Raw genomic sequence first — 18,615 nt, forward strand, 5'->3', positions numbered from 1 at the left:
TGGATAGATAAGTACAAATATGAAGCAATATGTTAAACCTTTTTTTTTTAATTGCATTAAAATAACAATTTAAAAGAAGTACATTTTTAAATTTTCCCTCGAATTTGTTGAGCTGTCTGTTCACAGCTATCGATATTTGCATCCGATACACGATATACGACCAACAGGCGCGACACAACCCTGTGCAATTGTTGTCATTGTCTGGTTTTTTTTTATACATTTCACTTGAATTAATTGCACACATCACATACATACATGCATTAAACATTAGTTATAATCATCGTACAGCCAAAGCGTTATTGACCAACTGTGGATCTTGAAAAGATCTGAACAGCGCGGCGCAGCAACAGACAAGAGGGTAAGTCTCCCACCAACACTCAACTCTAGAGAGCAAACAAAGAAGAGCAGAAAATGAAGAAAAATTACATTTTGCTCTTGTTTAGGAGACAACCAAACAGTATTATTAGCCACAAGCAGATCCAATGAGTAATTATAGATACCAGAATGAAGGTGGTGGCGGAGTGCGTGGCTACAGCGGCATTGAGGTGCGCGACATGCATCCGCGGATGATGCATCCGCACCACTTCACATTTGTGAGCACCTGCGTGAAGTATATGATTTTCATGCTCAACTTCATCTTCTGGCTGTTCGGTGGCCTGCTGCTGGGCATCGGTATCTACGCCTTCAAGGACAAGTGGGAGGAGGCCAATGGCGGTGTAAGGCTGGAGACCATCTACGATGTCGTGCTCAACATTTCGCTCGTGATGATCATCACGGGCATTGTCATATTTGTGGTCAGCTTTGCTGGCTGCCTTGGTGCGCTCCGCGAAAACACCTGCCTGCTGAAGTTTTACTCCATGTGCTTGCTCCTCTTCTTTCTCATGGAAATGGCAATTGGTGAGAGAGCCCACCCACTCCCACTCCCGATTTCGATGCTCTTAACTATAAATTTAATATTTTTAGCCATCGTTTGCTTCATCTTTCCCCAACTAATGAACACATTCCTGGAGAAGGAGTTCACTGAAACGATTATACACTCGTATCGCGATGATCCCGATCTGCAGAATTTTGTGGACTTTGCCCAGCAGGAGTTCAAGTGCTGCGGACTCAGCAATGCCGGCTATCAGGATTGGAGTAAGTGACTGCCAATTGATTCCAACAATATCTGACTGTAGCCAAATGTTTAACCAAACGTGACTAAACTGTCAACTTTCAGGCAAGAACGAGTACTTCAACTGCTCCTCACCGTCCGTGGAAAGGTGCGGTGTGCCCTATAGCTGTTGCATCAATGCCACCGACATCAGTTCGGGTCTAGTCAACATTATGTGTGGCTATGGGGTGCAGGAGCACACTGTGGTAGCCGCCAGCAAGCGCATTTGGACCAGCGGATGCATCGAAATCGTGCGCGTCTGGGCCGAGCGCAACCTTTATGTGATTGCTGGCATTGCCCTGGGCATTGCGCTCATCCAACTGCTTGTCATCTATCTGGCCAAGACACTGGAGGGTCAAATCGAGTTGCAAAAGTCGCGTTGGGCGGCGTGAGATCCGTATCAGCCCGATTTTTTCGGGTACTACGACAACACTTGAGTGTACGACGCTGCCTGGCCGTTGGGACGTGCAATATCATTTGTTAGCAAAATTTTGAGTCTCCCATTTATGAATCTGGTGCATATTCTTAGCCCCCGGACATGTATATATGTATACGAATGAAACACACACAAATCCATACTCATCTACGCTCGGACCAAACAACGCCATATTATGTCTGGTCTGTCTGTGTATTTGCAGATCCGAAATCTCTGATTTACGTATTGTATTGTAGAATCCGTCATGTGTTCAAACCCCCCACGCCCCCCTACTTTACACTCATACTCTACTCGAGTGCAAAAGCACAAGATTTTGCACATCATTCCACTGTATCGTACGCATCCTTCACACGTCATGTGGGGATGTGCGGACTGTGGACGAGAGGCATTTATTTAACCGCGATCCAATTGCATTTCTAGTGGAAAAACGTATCCAATGCTTTAGGCAGCCAACAACAAAGCACACAATCCGTTTATACAATATTATTATAACAATTTATACACAACTGTACCACATACACATAATCTAGAATTCATAGAAGAGTAGTTTTAATACAATAAAATACAAAACAAACAAAAAACATTCCCAGCCGCTTGATTCCACTAGTGAAGGTAGCTGCTATGGAATTACATTCAAACAGAGTTTCACAGCAGCCAGTTTGCTCGCTTCATAGCTGAAAGTTTTAAAGGTTTCATAGCAGCCGCATGCTTTCCATGAAGCTTTCTGCTTCTTAATGCTGTTATTTCCCTGTACTTTAAACAGCGAGTGCAGATATAAAACCTTATGGGGAAAAGTAAGCAGTGTTAAAAGAGTTTGTTTTTGAATAATTAAAGTAAAATATGCATAATTTAAATTTACTTAAATTGAAGCTATGAGAGCCAGCATAGTAGCACTTGAATTTTAAACTCCAATTATTTATCAGCAGGTGAATAGCGGCTCAACAATTTGGTCTCACTACGGCAGCGCAGCGATATTTCCACTCTGCCATCGATAGCTAGCTTAAAACATTATACCGGTATTCCTACACTATGCATCTTCACATTGCAATAGTATATTTAGCAACATATCAGATACCTGTGTGTGTTTTACTTTAGAGCATGCGAAGTTACCGGCATATACATATTTTAGTACTGGTGATACTTTCATGATATACTGGTATATTATGGTATATTTTGTACTTGTTTTGTGTACAAAAGTATAACCCTATCGATAATTATAGTTCTAGTAAGTTCCATCTCTATTGTCAAATCACAACGTGCTCCAAGAAATTGTTCAAAATTGTTGAATTGAACAAGCGCGTGCTTCTAACTTGAACTTCTACGTGGTATGCTTAACTGTTTTTAAAAACAATAACAATGAACGTAAGTAAACCATCGTTGCCTACGTAAAACAAACATTTGGCTATAATAATTGGAAATAACTTCAATTGTGTAAAGGGAAAAATTATGAAGCTCGATTCTGCCGACTGTGACGGCTCATCTGAAGGCAGCGATCATGATAATGAGCAGCATGCGGAAGCGAATGTGAAACTTCTCAAAAAACTCTCCAAAAAGCCCAAAAAGACCGACGACGGCGAGGAACAGAGCAAGGAGACACCGAGCGAAAAGAGCGGACAGACTGGGACTGGAAACAAAATCGACAAGCGCGTGTTTGGCATTTTGAAGAACTTTCAAGATGGCACAAATGTAACGCCAAAGATGCTGCAGGATCTGGTTGCTCTGCTGCAAGAGGAGTCGTCCGAAAAGGTGGGTTCCCAGTTGCATTTATTTATGGGCTTCCACACCAGTTCATTTCCGTTTCTTTTTCCGCTGATGAATCTTTCAAATGACAGCGCAACGCCACAGCCACATATGTTGTGAAGCGGCTGATACGCGCCACGGGTGCGGACAACAAAAATACAGCCGCCAAGGTGGGCAGCATCATAAAGCTAATCATCAAGAACGTGCCCTATGTGAACGAGCTCGATCTGCTGGACATTGTGGAGCGCGAACTGCCCGTCAACGGGCAGCCCAAAAAGAAGGAAGAGGCTCTGGCGGCAGTCGGCCAGATGATCACCGCCGGAACTATAATACAATTATCCACCAAACAATCGTCCACCAAGCGAGAGCTGGCGCCCATCTACACGAAGCTAATGAGTTACTTGAAGGGACGCGAGTATCTCATGTGCATGAGCAACAATCTGATTGTGGAATCATTCGAGACGGTGAGCCACTTGCACTTACACTTAGACACTCCCATAATATCTAATAATGCCACCCGCCAGGTACCCGAGGAACGTTTCGCGACAGACGTTTGGCCAGTGCTGAAGAAGGAGATTGCCAAGCCCGTGTCTGAGCTGAATCTGCACACCTTTGATGTTCTTTTGGCTGTGCACGACAGCTACAACAATGTGCTCACACACGACCAGCTGGTGGCCACACTGTGGCCCACGAAGACAAGGTATTCGGAATTATTTAGGATATATTTAGCCGCTCCGAAGATGTACGATGCCGGAATCTATGCGAGGTTCGGCAAGTTCCTTGGCACGGCCGACACAAATGCCGAGATGCTCGAATCGTGGCTGGAATATGCGTATGAGCATAGGGCGCAGAATGTGGCATCGAAGGGGTGCATCTTTAAGGTGCTCGAGCATCAGCTTGTCAGCCACAGAAGCGGCAACGAGCAGCCATTGATAGACCTGTTCGCCAGTCCCTTGATGGACTTTATATTGGACGAACTTTTGGCCGCAAAGGCAGTCAGCGCCAAGAAGGAGAAGCCATTGACACTGCAGCTACGCCGGATATGCCAGGAGTTTGAGTGCGCTGTCGTTTTGCTCTTTGAAAATCCAGCAACTGGCGACGAAACCAAGGCAAAGATCCTAAGCAATTTGCTCAGCAAGAGGGGAAATTTGAATGAGATTGCCACCATGCGACGCTTCACCGAAACATTGTTGAATACACTGAAATACGAAGGCCTGCAGACTATTTTTGACCTCAACACAACGCTGCTGGCAACGCCTGTCGGCGCGGAAGCACAGCCAGAGAATGGATCTGGATCGCGCAACCAGCTGGAGTGCGTCAACCAAATGCAGGCCATACTGCAGCATACGGAGCTTGAGGGCAAGAACGCTGATAAACGCTGGAAAATGCTAAAGACAATACTGACCGCCGGCCACTGTCATGTGGCAGCTGGCCTGCAGCCCTGTCTGCCCGCCGAATCAATCCTCAGCGAAGCCACAGCCGATCGCTGCAAAACAATCTTCTTTGGCTCGCTCGTGCGCAACTGCCACGGTGACATCAAGGAGCTGTGCCAGTTGCTGCGAACCACTGTCAAGTTTTTGAAGAAATTCATGTCGAAAACGCTGAACAGTAGCGCCCAACGGCACGCCTCCAACGATGAGCAGCAGCTGGCCTGGGATGTGCTGACAGAGCTGGAGAAGAGCGACGACAACGAAGACAGCGCACAAATCATTGAAGTTCTGATCCTATTTGTGGGCCTGGCCCAGTACACCTCGTGCTGCCAGCTGCCGAGCTCAATCCTCAATGATCTGCTGGTCTGTCGCAAGATGAAAATAAGCGAACAGAAAGTGGAGTCCGAGGAGGAGCCCAGCTGGCAGGAGGTGGTCACGGACATCCTGCTGCAGCTGCTGCTGGAGACGGCTGCGCATTGGCGAGAATTCACAAATATAATTCTGAAATCGATGCTGCCGCATCTGGGGCAGGCGCATCTGTTGCAAATGCTGCAGCGCCTCGATATGGATTCGAATCCTTTGGGTGAAGACGGAGACGAGAGCAGCAGCGATGAGGAGGAGAATGAGAATGAAAATGAGGAGGAGGAGGATAGCAATGACGATGACTCAAGCGCCGACGAAGATAACAACTCTGATGACGGGGAGGAAGAAGGTGAAGGTGCTGGGGAAGATGCTGATAATGCTTTGGATAAGCTTCGCGACTCGGTTCGCCAGGCACTGGAGAATGGCGACGATGATGATGGCGAGGCAAGCAGCGTCGACTGGAACGATGTGGATGAGGAGAGTGGCAAGCGTCTGGACAAGTCCCTGGCGGCCATCTTTAAGGTGCGCCATCAGACGCAACAGCGCAAAAAGCGACCCACAAAATCGGATCGCATTCACAGCACCAGCCTGCTGCATTTTCGTGTACGCGTGCTCGACCTGGTGGAAGTGTTTGCCAGCAAGAAGCCCACGCTGGACGTCATTCTCGATGTGTTCCAGTGCGTTTATCAAGTGTTCTGTCGCACCATCAGTGTCAAGGATCAGCGACCGCTGCATCATGCCAGCCAGAAGCTGCTGGGCAAGCTGATTGCCAAGGAAATCACATTTGAGGATGCCCAAGATCGTGGCCAGATACCTGTTGCCATTGAGGAGCTGTTTGCCGCCACCAGTTCGGCCCTGGAGTCCCGGCAAATTCGCGGTGTGCCCAACTCGCGCGAGTTGCAGCAGCGGCTGGTCATGTGGCGCGATAAATGCTTCGCCGCCCTGATAACCCAATGCTCCGACAAGGAGGACATTGACAACAGTGTCGCCTGGCCGCTGCTGAAGGCCATGCTGGATGAGTGGCTGCCGGGCCGCAAATCCAAGCAGCCGCTGTTCGGCTTCGAGGCCATCTTTCAGTACGAACCGACCTGGCCGGGCGTCAATCAGTTGGTTGCCCTTTTGGTTTCGCATTTGCATGCCACAGCCACACATCCAATGAAGCGTCTCGTAATTGTAAAGCTCTTGGCTGCACACAAGAATCGCATCAAGCCCACGGTCCATACCCAAAAGTCTGTCATTGCGGGGCTGAAGAAGTATGCCTCAAATTTATTGGAAACCGATCCCCTAACACCCAGCATAGTGCAGGAGCTGAAGACACTCAAACAATATCTGAATCCCAAATTGGAAGAGACCAAGAAAATCCTCACGAACATCTCCAAGTCATTGGATCAATTTCATCAAACTGAGACCAAAGTGAAGCGCAAAACCACAACCCAAGATGAGCCGGCGCCAGTCGCAACGAAGAAAACCAAGAAGGAGCGCGCCACCTGATTGATAAGTTACACAATTTGATGTACAATATAATAATAAATACACAATACAATAAATGTCTGTATGCACTGTACTATATTAGTATAAACAAGTAGAAATGGTACCTGTAATTGATTAAAATAATAACAACAAATAAATGATCAAGATGTTCCCACCACAGCTGTATAGTTTCTGTATGGTTTTGGGATCTTATTATATTTACCATGAATATAACAAACAAATTAAATGCATTCAGTTAACAACTTTGCAAAGCACTACCCCGTGGTATGCTTACTTTAAGGCTCTTAGAAATATAATAGCTAAATTAATTAAAAAGGGATCTACAGATCTCATGTCCATGCTCTGCTCTAGATACTTCTGGGAAGCTGCAACTCCGCGGCACTGCTGTGTGGAAAGTAAACGTGTTGTCGTAACGTGACGCAGATGCAGGACACCATGGTCTCGTTTTTCTTGCCCAGCTTGTTGGCCACATTATTGATGACTATCGTCAGAATGTCCAAAATATGATGGCTTTAAGAGGAGAAGGAGAAAACGTTTGAGGAAACAAGCTTGGAGGAGCTTCTGGATTATGGATTGTGGATTGTGGGTTTACCTATCCGCATGCTCGGCAATGGCATCGCACAGACACTGAATGAACCAGCTGCCGGTGTGGGTGTGTCGCAACGCTGCAAAGCCGGGCACAGTGGACATGGCACGCAGCATATTCAAGTGCTGTCCGGGTGACTTTGTGCTCGCATTGATCTTGAACTAAAAGACACAGCAACAAGATCAAAGAGGAATCAAAGAAAGGATCAGGAATTGTGTCATTTTACCGGCAGTGCATTGTTTTTCTTATCCTTCTGCTGGCACGCCTGGATGATGAGCAGCTTTGGCTTGTTGTACAAATTATCGTAGCTACAGAGCACATTCTCGATGTCCGATATGCGCAGAGCAATGCTATTCGAGCAATAGACAGCCTCCTCGAAGCCATGCGAGAGGACAAACACCACCAGCGAATCGTGCAGCAGGGAGCGCTCACACGCCTGTCGTATATGCTCCAGCATGGCAAAATGATCGACATTATCGTGGGGCTCCACCTTGTAGCCGAGTGCCGAGAAGACATCAGTTAGCCGCTGCTTGTCCACATCAGTGCCATGGCGGGGCAGTAATTCAACTGGCGGCAAGTACATCTGAAAGAGGAGTACAAGGGAAATGCTTGAATTGCTGACCAACGATAAGTGGGGGCCGAGCCGATTCCTTTCACACCTTGAGATCATCGCTGACATTCTGGTGAAACTTTTGCTGGTTGATTATCAGCGCAATTCCAGCATTCGCGCGACTGAGCTGAATCGCATTCTTGGCCCGCTGCGGTAGCGCAGATGCCGCTGGGCTGGAGCTGCCTTTGGCCAGGCCACTGTCACCCACATTAGGTTTTGCCGAGGCGAAACTCTCACGATTGGGGCACAAAGAAGTCGGAGCGAGGTCGCTACTCTCGGTGGCATTACTGTTGACCGTATCGACAAGCAGCGTGGCCTGGGTGTGCAGCTCGTTGAACTTCAAGTGTTCGATCAGCAGCTGAACATCACTGCCGTTGGCGTTGATGTCGCCCAGCCTTATTAGACGCCGCGTCAGCCAGTCAAGCATAAATATCTCCAGATAGGCCGGTTCATAGAAGCGCAGGGGTTCCCCGGAGCTCGCCTTCTCCCTGATACTCTGCACCATGCGTCCGCTCTGGGCCAGTGACAGCTCCTCACAGATCATGTACAGGCTCTTCAACAGCGGATGGATGTGCAGACTGATGGCGCCAATGTGGGGTAGGTAGTGCAAGCGCAGCTCCTGCCAGCGTAGGCCCAGTTTTCGCAGCACCTGGCGCGCACCGATGATGCACAGAGCCTCCACGAGATACTTGCGCCACGATTGGGGCTTGGATTTGGCATACTGGCTCAAGATGTCGCTGTGCCGCCAGTCGGTTTCGTTGGCGCGGTGCAGCACCAAAAGCTTTTGCAATATATATGTAGCACTGGAATGCTCGTCGCCGTACAGCAGGAAGGACAGGCTCACCTGAAGGAATACACACGGATTACAACGTGATTGTGATTATGATTGTGAAATATATGCGGGAGTTACCTACCTTTTGAGCAAAGTTTAGATCGCGCTCCACATAGGGCAGATCGAGGATATCGATGTTGTCCAGTTGCTCCAAGTGATTGTAGCCGCTCATGATGTTGATCAAGGGAAGCACAGTAAACCAGAGTAAACAAGAAATGGCGAAACGTATCACGGAACGTAGCTAAACAATCGTCATCCACCGCACCGATCCACCCATGCAATAGCGATGTACAATCCCATCGCAGAAAACAGCTGTTCGATCTCAATAATCGGCATCGGCTTATTGCAGACAAAAATCAATCAACCAGTCATCCCTACACGCCAGCAAGCACATGGTGAAATTGGTAACAAGGTGACGTCGTCAGCTGACTGGAGGACCACCAGCTTATTAACCACGCTTGCTCGGCTCTCAGAGAGGCCAGCGCTAGAGAGAGATATCAAAAGTTTATTAGTAATTTCACCATGATTTCACCATGAGCAGGTGGGCCTCGAATGAGAAGGCACTGTGGTGAATCCGTCACCTTGTTACTAATTTCACCATGCGCCGGCAAGGATGCCAAGCACTTTCCGTAAGTAAAACATTAATTCCCCTTTCAATGGCTTGGTTTACATATAACAAAACAAACGGGGTAAGTTAAAAGTTCGGAAGCGATAGCTCGTAATAAATATAAGTTCAAATAAGTTCAGAAAAAGAAAATCGTGCTTAAAGGAGAGATGCCTCAAAGGGTATAACAAAAACCGACATTCGCTTACATTCATTAGCAAAAGCAGCTATCTGGGTTTAACGTGTATTTAAATTGTTGTGCATGGGCAGCGATAATACTTAAAAGTTAGTCAGTGCGGGTCAATGTTTGCGTATGAGTGTACCGATATCGGCACAGCAAACAAAGCATCAAATCTAGTAATTTCCAAAAATGTAATATATTTTGTCATTTTGCTTGAATAACAGTCTTGAGCAGTCGAAACTATCAATTTTGAGCCGAATCTATCGATAGTCGACTTATTTTCCATCTATCGATAGAATCGATCGCGCTATCGGGTTTTCTCCCAACACTATATTTAGGTAGAAAACTGCAAATACAAATTTGTAAAATATAAGGTCTTACAATACAATCCAATGAAAAGGAGGATTTATAGTAAGCCCAATTGGTTCTTCAATCGGATTAAATTTTTGTTTCAGTGTTAAAAGTCTTTGCAAGCTTGTAATATCAAATAGAACATAAAAATCAAGGAATATGTTTTAAGACTACGGTATATTTTTAAAATGAAATGGTACATTTGGTATATTTTTGAGGGTCTGACAGCATATTTGATCGACAATTCGGCGGTCACACTGATTTAAGTAGAAATTGTTGAACTGTTCACAACGCCTATGTTGGACGAAGAAGTTTTATTAATTTAATGTATTTGTATATTGTATTCTGTCTATGAGCGTCACAGAATGAAGGAAAGGGAGAGAGAGAGAGAAAGAAACAAGCTGAGGCTAGGGCCCCAGAGCGAAAGCGAGCCCCAGACCCGCACGCATACACATACACCTAACCACACGTACATGTACATATATGTATATATAGCAAAAGAAAAAACTTGAACAATGCATTTGATGTACGGCAAAATGCTATTTTTTCGCACCTATACATGCATATATGTACAAATGTATGTATGTGCACACACATCTGCTGCGCCGCTAATACGATATATGTACATACATGCGATTGTATGTCGAATGTATATGTAAAGCTTCATATAGTTCCTATATATACATACATATCTTTATTCACCTACTGTACCACTTCCATTATGTAAGCAGAGCGGGAACGACGCCAAAAAGCGACAAGCAAAAAAGAGAAACAACAAGCAAAAACTACAAGAAACCCAAAAAAACAAAGCAAAGAACCCATCACATAACCGAAAATCAATCGAACAGAAATGTTATAAATCACTAAAAGTTGTAAATGTTCCATCAAAACGTAAGAGAAAATGTTTTTCAGGGCTCAAAATGTTTGTGGTCTTGGCCCAATGCTGCTGCTGTTGATGCATTTGTATGTATGTATGTACATGCATGCATATGGAAATGTGTGTGTAAGCTGTTCACAATAATTCCTCAATGCCACGCCCCATAATCGTCATCAAGTGAGAGGGAGATTTTCGATCGTTCAAGGCTTATGTACACACATACATCATACATCATGCAGATACGTACATATGTATGTATGCTCCAAACCCACTCGCCCTTTGCAGTTTTCGATCGCTGCGTAATTTTCTGCATGTGTGTGTATACGTGCATGCAAACTGCGCAGATGCGCAACACAACAGAACACTCACTAACACACACACCCCTTAGACATTCGCCTGATGCGGCTTCCGCCCCCCTTTCACTATTCTTTTTGTGGAACAGCGACAACAATCATAATTAAGGAAAACAATGCAAAGTGTTTAAACATAATTATACTATGTATGTATGTACACATTTTTTAACTTCATTTACACACAGCGAAACACACACACCCACACACACACGAATGCATATGTATTTGCAAAAGCACGCGCACGCATTTAAAAACGGGAGTCTCAGTTCGAAGCTGCGCAAGCGAGACAACATGATAAACAGACCCAAAAGTCAGAATGAAACAAATACACACACGCGACAGCGTCCGTCCATGAAGCGAGCGTTTATGTACAAACATATGCATGTATGTACTGCAATAGTAGTTTCAGTTAGCTCCAACTACGGTAATTAAAGATGCCAAGTTCTTAAAACATATGTGCATACATATGTATAAACACCATGAGATATGTTCAAGCAGTTTATACAATAAGAAGCTATGTATTTACATATGTTTATTGACTGAAAGCTGAGCGCACACACACGAACGCAGAAGCCAGATGGAAATATGCATGTGTGGGTTACAGTGGAATAAATGCAATATAATGTGGAGTGTCGTCTATCGAAGATCCATTTACTGGCGACAGCACGGTACTTTTCCCCACCTCCCCTCACACAGAAGCTTGTTTATTGTTGTTTATTCAATTTGATATATTTTTTCCATGCTGGCGTTGCTGTTATATAGTACAAAAAAGTGAACAAAAGCTGGCTTCTAACTCCTGCTCTGGTCCATAAACCTCTCTTCTCTGCCTTTTATTTCACGCTGTGACGTGATAATATTTTTAATGTGTATTACTATAGAATTTCAGTTCTATATAATTATGTGGGAACTTTCTATAAAATATCTCTGATCTGATCCTTTTCCTTTATGCACAACTCTCTCTCTCTCTCTCTCTCTCTCTTCTGGCTTTTTCTATCTGCAGAAATCGTTGATAAACTTTTAGGTTACAATTTATTGATACACAAAAATGTCGTCTTCGACTGTGGCCGTGATTGATTTGGATGAGGATCTTGAGGATGGTGAAATCGATGATGATGATGAGGAGGAGGAGACGCTGCAACCGCAACAACTAAACAAAGACCAACAGCAGAAGTCCCAAAACATCGACGATGAGGTGCAGTTTGTGGGCATCGAAATGGCTGGCCAGAACAAAAAAAATTGCGACGAGGATGTGGTCTTTATGGGCCTCACCATGGACGTCAGCAGCAAGCCAAAAAAGCCACGCCCACTCGAAGGTAAACCCCAACCCCACACCCTCACCCTCACCCACACCCACACCCCCTCAACGGTCCAAGTTCTCACACCCAATTCTGCTCCCACACCATCCAGATGATCATGCTTTCAGCATCGAGAATGCCATTGCCAATGCACTGAAGAAAAAGGGCATTGAACCGCCCATGCCCAAGATGAGATCCCTGAATACTGAGATATCGACCATCGGCGGCGATGGCACAGCCGGCGTCGGTGACGGTCCCGGTGGAGATGGACCATGGACGGCCAGTCGCGGCAGCAGACGCCGCCATCGACAAAAAAAGAAGCGCGATCGCGAGAAAAAGGATCAAGAGCAACAGGTAAGTCGCTGTCGCCCTATGTATATGCAAAGCAAATTATTAGCTGATTGGCCGAAGCGTGACCCATGGATCTGCGCTAAAAGCCTCAACCGATCGATCGTTCGATCGTCACGGCTGACCACTTGAGCCCATGCAGTTGTTAGCCAGAGCCCAGACGGGCAAGATATCACAGTCCATGGGTGGCCTGTAGCAGCTGGGAAATCCTCCAAAAATCCTCCTCCCTCGGTCCACAAGTCTCCGATTTAGTATCAATTTGTTCTCCCCTTTGTTTTAGAAACGCGCCCGTCGCGATGATGACGAGCTGGCTGTCGGTGGAGGGGCCAGCGATGACATGGACATGGAGTACGAGATGATGAATGTGCGCGGTGGCAGTCCGCCGCCCTCAGCACCCACAAGCACGAGTGCCGGCCAGGCGGGGGCTGCGGCCGCTGGTGGTGGCAATGTCGGCTATGATTCTGCCCAGGACATGTACAGCAGCTACGATTCCTACTCCGAAGATGATGTTCCACCGGCCGGTGGCCAGAGGCGTCGCCAGCGCAGGGAGCGTGACAAGGATCAGCGTGGGGGACGCAAGCGTCGCGATCGTGATCGTGATCATGATCGTGATCAGGATCGCCGTCAGGGCGATGGCGGCGGAGGTGGTGGTGGTGGTAGTGTTGGATCTGCCAACAAACGCAGCCGCCGCGAGTCTGGCGACAGTCCAGCGGCCGAAAAATCTGGCCGCGTCGAGCCACGCAAATTGGAGCTGTGCAAATTCTATTTAATGGATTGCTGCGCGAAGCGTGACAAGTGCTCCTACATGCACAAGGAATTCCCCTGCAAATACTACTACCTGGGCATGGAGTGCTTTGCCGGCGATGAGTGCTTGTTCCATCACGGCGAGCCGCTGTCCGAGCAGCTGCGCAACATACTGCTGAAGCACATGGAGACGGCGCCCAAGGAGATTCTCGGTGACTTTAAGCGCATCTCCCGTGATGTGGCACTGGCGCAAATGACACGACGCCACGAGGAGCTCTGCGAGCAGTTTGGACGTGATGTCAATTGGACAACGCTGGCCAGTGCCGGTGTGTGTCGTCGTTTGGAGCAACAGCTGCAGTCGCATCAACTGCAAAAGAATCTGCAACTGCAACAGCAGCAACAACAACAACAACAACAACAACAACAACAGCAGCAGCAGCTTGCGCTTCAGCAACAGCTTTTGCAGCAGCAGCAGAAGGCTTTGGCTACACAAACCGAACCAAAGCTGGGAGAACCCATTCCATCTCTCCTAGATATGGTTATCAATCCACCCGCCGTTAATGAATCCAAGCCGGAAAAGAAGCGCAAGTCCCGCTGGGCTGACAAGGGAGCAGCAGCGGCAGCAGCAGCTGCAGCAGCTGGTGGAGATGCAGCAGATACAGCAGCAGCAGCAGCAGCAGCCACAAAAACAACATCAGAAGGATCTGCTGAAAGCACAACCGAAGCAGAGAGCAGCAAGGCAGCTGGCACCAAGCAGCTGTCACCACATTTGGATCTAGTGAATCTCAAGGATCTGCTACCAGTCGACCACATGGCAAAGCTGAAAAAGTTGGGCATCAGCAATCTGGAGCAAATGCTGGAAGTGCCCTTTGGCCAGCTAACGGAGGTGGGACTGACGCTGCCCGAGATTGGGGATATACAGCGCAAGGCATTGGAGGCCAAGGAAAAGGCAGAGCTCAAGTCAGAGCCCGAGGCAGCAGCAGCAGCATCCAGCAGGTGAGTCCCACAGCCAAGTGCCAGCCCTTGGGCCCAACTGATTATTCCATTTTGATTTTAAACCCCGCGACAGCAGCAATGCAGCAGCCGTTGCGGAGGTAAGCAGCAATTCCAACAGCAATAATGGTTTCATTATGGTCGATTACACTCAGTATCTAAAGGATGCCCATGTCAGCTTCACCAGCAACGATCCTCGTAAGAATTCCACCCTCAAAATCCACTCAATCCCCATCCAGTCTGTACCATTCCATTTGCTTTCAGTTGACGATGATCGGGATGATGAGGAGCAGCTGGTGATCGATGATGGAAACGATTCGGCGGCGGAGGAAGATCAAGCGGCGGCATCGGCATCCTCGCCAAAGGAAGACGAGGCCCCACCAATGCCATCCGTCTTTGATTTGCCAACATTTATGAGCAACATGCTCGGTGTGAAGGCCGTCCGCCAGTCACCAGAGCAGTCCGCAACCGCACAGAGTGCGATCTCTCCCACGCAAGGCTCAAACGAGTCGACCGAAGCGGGTGCCTCAGCATCGGCAAAGGAAGAGCCAGCGAGTGCCAACGATGCGAACAGCCTGTTTAGTCGTCTACTGTTTGGGGACAAGCCACCCGATCCAGTGACCCGAGCGGCCTTCTATCGCGACATCATACGCAATCCGTTCAAGGCGCTCAGCGGCGATGGTGATGTGGATTCGGCCAATGAGAACTCAAATTCAAATTCCAGATCATTGACGCCCACGCCAACAGCCGAGCCGGGATCACAGTCGCCCAAACTATCGCTGAATGTGCCCGCTACGACGCCCATGCCCATGCCCATGCCCATGGCAATGGCAATGACAATGAAGCTGCCATCGCTCAAGTCGGAACCAGAGCCAGAGCCAGAGCCGACGCCCTCGCAATACGAGCGACGTACCCTGTACGACTACGATAAGGTTATGGAGGAGAAGCGGGAGGCGGCCAACCGCCTCAAGGCCAAATCGAGTGCGATCCAGCAGCGGGACATTGATATGCGTCTGCCGTTCGAGCCGATACGCCACTACCGTCCAGCCACCGAGATAGATGCGGCCATCTACTCGCACAAGCCGATGCGTTGGGAGGTGAACGAAGTAGATGTGGAGGAGCCATCGTTTACCCAGCTGCGCCAGAGTGCCGCCCACAAGGAGGACAAGGAGGTGCGCGATCCGCGCATGCGTCGCATTCTTGGACTGCTCGACCTATTGTATGCGAGCGAGGAGTCTCAGTGTGGTGAATCGTCGCTGAATCGATCCAACAGCTATCTCTCATCGCCCGAGTCTGGACCGAGATCTCCAATGGGGCGCGATGCCACACCCACATCACCGCCACCGCCAAGCTTCGTTGGTGGTGGTCTTCCATCGATGAGTGTGCCACCGCCATCGATGAGCCTGCCGCCGCCCAATCTGCTGTTAGCTGCCAACAACAAGCCTGCTGGCAGTGGCGGCCACCCACCACCAGCGACAACTGTACGCGTAGATCCGCGTCGCGATCCCCGCCGTTCCCACTTGCAGGCCCAATCAGCGAGCACATCTTCCGGCACGTCCGTAGCCATGCCAACGGCAACGGCCACTGCCACTTCCACGGCCACCACCAATGCCACTGGTGGGAAGAGACAAATCTCCGAGATACACAGCATATTGCAAAACTCCAACTGGTACAAGGATCTGGGGAGCAACAACAAGATAATGGTCAACCAGCAGCTGGCTTTGGTCTTTACCGAACTGAAGAAGTACCACCAGCAGCCGGACGTTGGCTGCAAAACCTTCGATGTCTCGTTCATTGTGAACAACCAGACGATGCAGCAGATCTTTGCCAAGATGGGCATATATATCGATGATAATGGAATGGTTGTACAGCTGTCCGATGATCAGCCAGTCCAGAATATGATCGCCAACATGGCCATGGGCAATGCCGGAGTCGGCGTTGGAACTGGCGTCGGTGTTGGTGTTGGTGTCGTTCTGCCTAATCTATCCCAGCCGCCGCCAAATTTTGCCCAATTGCTGCGACAACCGCCGCCAAATCTGCACGCCGGACTTATGGCCAATGGCATGATGATGCAACAGATGGGCATGCCACAGCAGTTCAATCAGCCACCGCCACGACCCAATGTGGGCATGATGGGTGGCGGTGTAATGGGTAATAATGTTGGCAACAATGGCATTGCCGGGCAACTTGGCGGCCTCATGGGCAACAACGGAAACAACATGAACAACAACAACAATCCGTTTAATCCATTCGCTGGCAACAACGTTGGTGGTGGTGGCGGAGGAGGCATCGGTAATGGAAATGGAAACGGAGGCGGAGGCGGTGGCATGGGAAACATGAATCAAATGAACAACAACCTCAACAACATGGTTATGGGTGGTATGCCCTTCAACAATGGTATGTCCTTTAATAATAACAACAACAACAAGAACTTTAACAACAACCACAACAATGGTGGTGGCGGCGGTGGCGGCGGAGGAGGACGCTTTTCTGGCGGCGGCCACAACAATCGAAACAATCGCGGTGGAAACAACCGGCATCGCAACAATATTTAAATCGAACTCGATAAGAAGGGATTCAACAACAACAAAAGACTTCTTCAATACCAAATGATGGACCCAGCCCGCGTTTTTGCCTTGGCCCACGGCCCCACTTTTCGCATGTGATTTCCCCCAGTCCCCGCCCCCCCAACAACTCATAAACCCTCCAAAAAAAAACACAAGAAAGACACTGAGAACGTATGGGGTTTTGCCTGCCCCCCTTCCACCCCAACCCCCTCACTACAAACAAACTTAAAAAAAATACCATTTTAAATCCCAGAAGGAAGAACAGCAATTAATGGGCTTTGACTGCTATGTAAATGTATTCTCTAATTCTTAAATCATCGGTAAATAATTTACATTATTTCAATTGTTTATTTTTTTCGTAGCTATTAGGTTATGCTTACAAACCTAGGTACTGATAATAAGTAATTACAAGCAATCCGCCAGCTGGAAAAACAAAAAAGAAAGCCAACCAACAGGAAAGCATGATTTTTTTTACGACTTCCCAAGTCAGATAACTTAAATATCATACGTTTAGACTAAGGCTTTTGTATATTAGACGTGTATCTATATAAATAAATACAAATATTATAAAATGGAGTAATGTGTAATTAATCGCGAACGAAGAACTGAAACCGAACCGCCAAGTGTGATCAGAAACGATCATTGATCGTTGAATATATCGTTCAAGCTTTCTTATGTTTATTAGATTAGCAAATTTAATTCATTTGAGGGCAGCTTTTGAACTTCAATAAAATTGCATTCAAACTTACTGGAAAAGATAAAAATATCTTAAATTAGTATCTGCAATGCAGTCGATACTTGGCGATAGTTTGTATGTGGAAAAGAATATAATATAGCATATTTTTTGCATATGTTGGTATATTAGGGTCTTTTTGGAGGGATGGATATCCTCGAATTGCGAACATTTTGGAAATCTCTGGTTCCAATCAATGCAAAAACATTCCATCTGTGTTGGTGAGCCATCTCCACGAAATTTTGCTGACTATAGATACCGAGAATGTATCTAGATCGGTTTATATGAAATATGTATGTGCATCATAGCATACATATGAAAAGGTTTAAAGCATGTCAGTCTAAGACAAAGTCATTGTTAATATTTAAAAGGAGCTGGTAAAATGGAATTTTCATATTTAGTTTATAAATAGGGTACACACGTTAAGATACCATGCGATGCACTATCGGCAACAAATAGTCAAAAGGCTTGTAATGCTTTTTTTTTTTTACCTTTTTAGTTTTAACCTTATTTTGCAATCAATCCTATAAAGGTAAGACATGAACATCAGCCAATCTTGTGGGGAATTGAATGATGATTCGAGTAAAATTACATTGTTAAAGCTGAAAGTTCAAACTAGCTAGTAATAAATAATATAACATCAAAGTCGAGGAAAATAATAAAAAGTATACGGTATATTTACAGTATATTTTGAAAATGAAAGGGTATATTTCGGTCTATTTCCGAGGGTCTGTCGGTATATGTTATCGCAGTTTAATTCCGCCGTCACACTGTTCCTCAGTCACAGTCACACTGGCGGAAGTTGTAGCGCCGCGCGCAGTGAATTTTTTTCTGGTAATTTTTTGCTCCACCTTGTAATACTCCTGTTTTCTGCAAAATTAAAAGAATACAAGCAACAAAGAGAATGTAATTTACAACATTAATTGAAATC

General features: G+C 47.0%; 4 protein-coding genes across 8 annotated transcripts; 3 read left to right on the plus strand and 1 right to left on the minus strand.

The window, feature by feature from the left end:
* Positions 1–162: 162 nt before the first annotated feature.
* Positions 163–2,134, plus strand: LOC117591004 (tetraspanin-33). 2 transcript variants are annotated; one of them, XM_034284087.1, is made up of 4 exons: positions 163–358; positions 459–897; positions 964–1,134; positions 1,217–2,134. In XM_034284087.1, the coding sequence occupies exons 2-4, from the start codon at positions 483–485 to the stop codon at positions 1,540–1,542; spliced, it is 912 nt and encodes a 303-aa protein (XP_034139978.1). In that variant the 5' UTR covers positions 163–358; positions 459–482; the 3' UTR covers positions 1,543–2,134. The 2 variants fall into 2 exon arrangements, with proteins under 2 accessions (XP_034139978.1, XP_034139977.1); XM_034284086.1 differs by having other exon boundaries at positions 444–897; positions 1,217–2,133.
* A 677-nt stretch (positions 2,135–2,811) lies between these two features.
* Positions 2,812–6,683, plus strand: LOC117590975 (myb-binding protein 1A). Its single transcript, XM_034284047.1, has 4 exons — positions 2,812–2,948; positions 3,024–3,332; positions 3,419–3,790; positions 3,851–6,683. The coding sequence occupies exons 1-4, from the start codon at positions 2,943–2,945 to the stop codon at positions 6,608–6,610; spliced, it is 3,447 nt and encodes a 1,148-aa protein (XP_034139938.1). The 5' UTR covers positions 2,812–2,942; the 3' UTR covers positions 6,611–6,683.
* Positions 6,684–6,745: 62 nt separating this feature from the next.
* Positions 6,746–8,927, minus strand: LOC117590991 (caspase-8). The gene is made up of 5 exons (XM_034284069.1): positions 8,721–8,927; positions 7,856–8,650; positions 7,423–7,779; positions 7,203–7,357; positions 6,746–7,120 (listed from the first exon to the last, which is right to left on the minus strand). Exons 1-5 carry the CDS (start codon positions 8,808–8,810, stop codon positions 6,958–6,960), a joined length of 1,560 nt encoding a protein of 519 aa, XP_034139960.1. The 5' UTR covers positions 8,811–8,927; the 3' UTR covers positions 6,746–6,957.
* Positions 8,928–10,044: 1,117 nt separating this feature from the next.
* LOC117590974 (protein suppressor of sable) lies at positions 10,045–17,523 on the plus strand. Of its 4 annotated transcripts, XM_034284046.1 has the most exons (8): positions 10,045–10,101; positions 12,005–12,317; positions 12,412–12,653; positions 12,928–13,998; positions 14,098–14,104; positions 14,357–14,387; positions 14,461–14,582; positions 14,649–17,523. In XM_034284046.1, exons 2-8 carry the CDS (start codon positions 12,050–12,052, stop codon positions 16,937–16,939), a joined length of 4,032 nt encoding a protein of 1,343 aa, XP_034139937.1. In that variant the 5' UTR covers positions 10,045–10,101; positions 12,005–12,049; the 3' UTR covers positions 16,940–17,523. The 4 variants fall into 4 exon arrangements, with proteins under 4 accessions (XP_034139937.1, XP_034139934.1, XP_034139936.1 ...); XM_034284043.1 differs by having other exon boundaries at positions 12,928–14,387; XM_034284045.1 differs by having other exon boundaries at positions 12,928–14,387; positions 14,464–14,582; positions 14,649–17,101.
* The last annotated feature ends 1,092 nt before the right edge of the window (positions 17,524–18,615 follow it).

Source organism: Drosophila guanche, unplaced genomic scaffold, assembly GCF_900245975.1.
Source record: "Drosophila guanche unplaced genomic scaffold, DGUA_6, whole genome shotgun sequence".
In the NCBI taxonomy this organism is placed as follows: Eukaryota; Metazoa; Arthropoda; class Insecta; order Diptera; family Drosophilidae; genus Drosophila; species Drosophila guanche.

Bases quoted from the DNA above. Each gene is read 5' to 3' on its own strand.
- LOC117590975 (XM_034284047.1), top strand. The intron at 3,333-3,418 runs GTGGGTTCCCAG...TTCAAATGACAG, and splicing joins AAGAGGAGTCGTCCGAAAAG to CGCAACGCCACAGCCACATA. The intron at 3,791-3,850 runs GTGAGCCACTTG...GCCACCCGCCAG, and splicing joins TTGTGGAATCATTCGAGACG to GTACCCGAGGAACGTTTCGC.
- LOC117590991 (XM_034284069.1), bottom strand. From the start codon at position 8,810: ATGAGCGGCTACAATCACTTGGAGCAACTGGACAACATCGATATCCTC. The intron at 7,780-7,855 runs GTGTGAAAGGAA...CTCCTCTTTCAG, and splicing joins ATGTCAGCGATGATCTCAAG to ATGTACTTGCCGCCAGTTGA. The intron at 7,358-7,422 runs GTAAAATGACAC...TGTGTCTTTTAG, and splicing joins AGAAAAACAATGCACTGCCG to TTCAAGATCAATGCGAGCAC.
- LOC117590974 (XM_034284043.1), top strand. From the start codon at position 12,050: ATGTCGTCTTCGACTGTGGCCGTGATTGATTTGGATGAGGATCTTGAG. The intron at 12,318-12,411 runs GTAAACCCCAAC...CACACCATCCAG, and splicing joins AAAGCCACGCCCACTCGAAG to ATGATCATGCTTTCAGCATC. The intron at 12,654-12,927 runs GTAAGTCGCTGT...CCTTTGTTTTAG, and splicing joins AAAAGGATCAAGAGCAACAG to AAACGCGCCCGTCGCGATGA.
- LOC117591004 (XM_034284087.1), top strand. From the start codon at position 483: ATGAGTAATTATAGATACCAGAATGAAGGTGGTGGCGGAGTGCGTGGC. The intron at 898-963 runs GTGAGAGAGCCC...TAATATTTTTAG, and splicing joins TCTCATGGAAATGGCAATTG to CCATCGTTTGCTTCATCTTT. The intron at 1,135-1,216 runs GTAAGTGACTGC...GTCAACTTTCAG, and splicing joins TGCCGGCTATCAGGATTGGA to GCAAGAACGAGTACTTCAAC.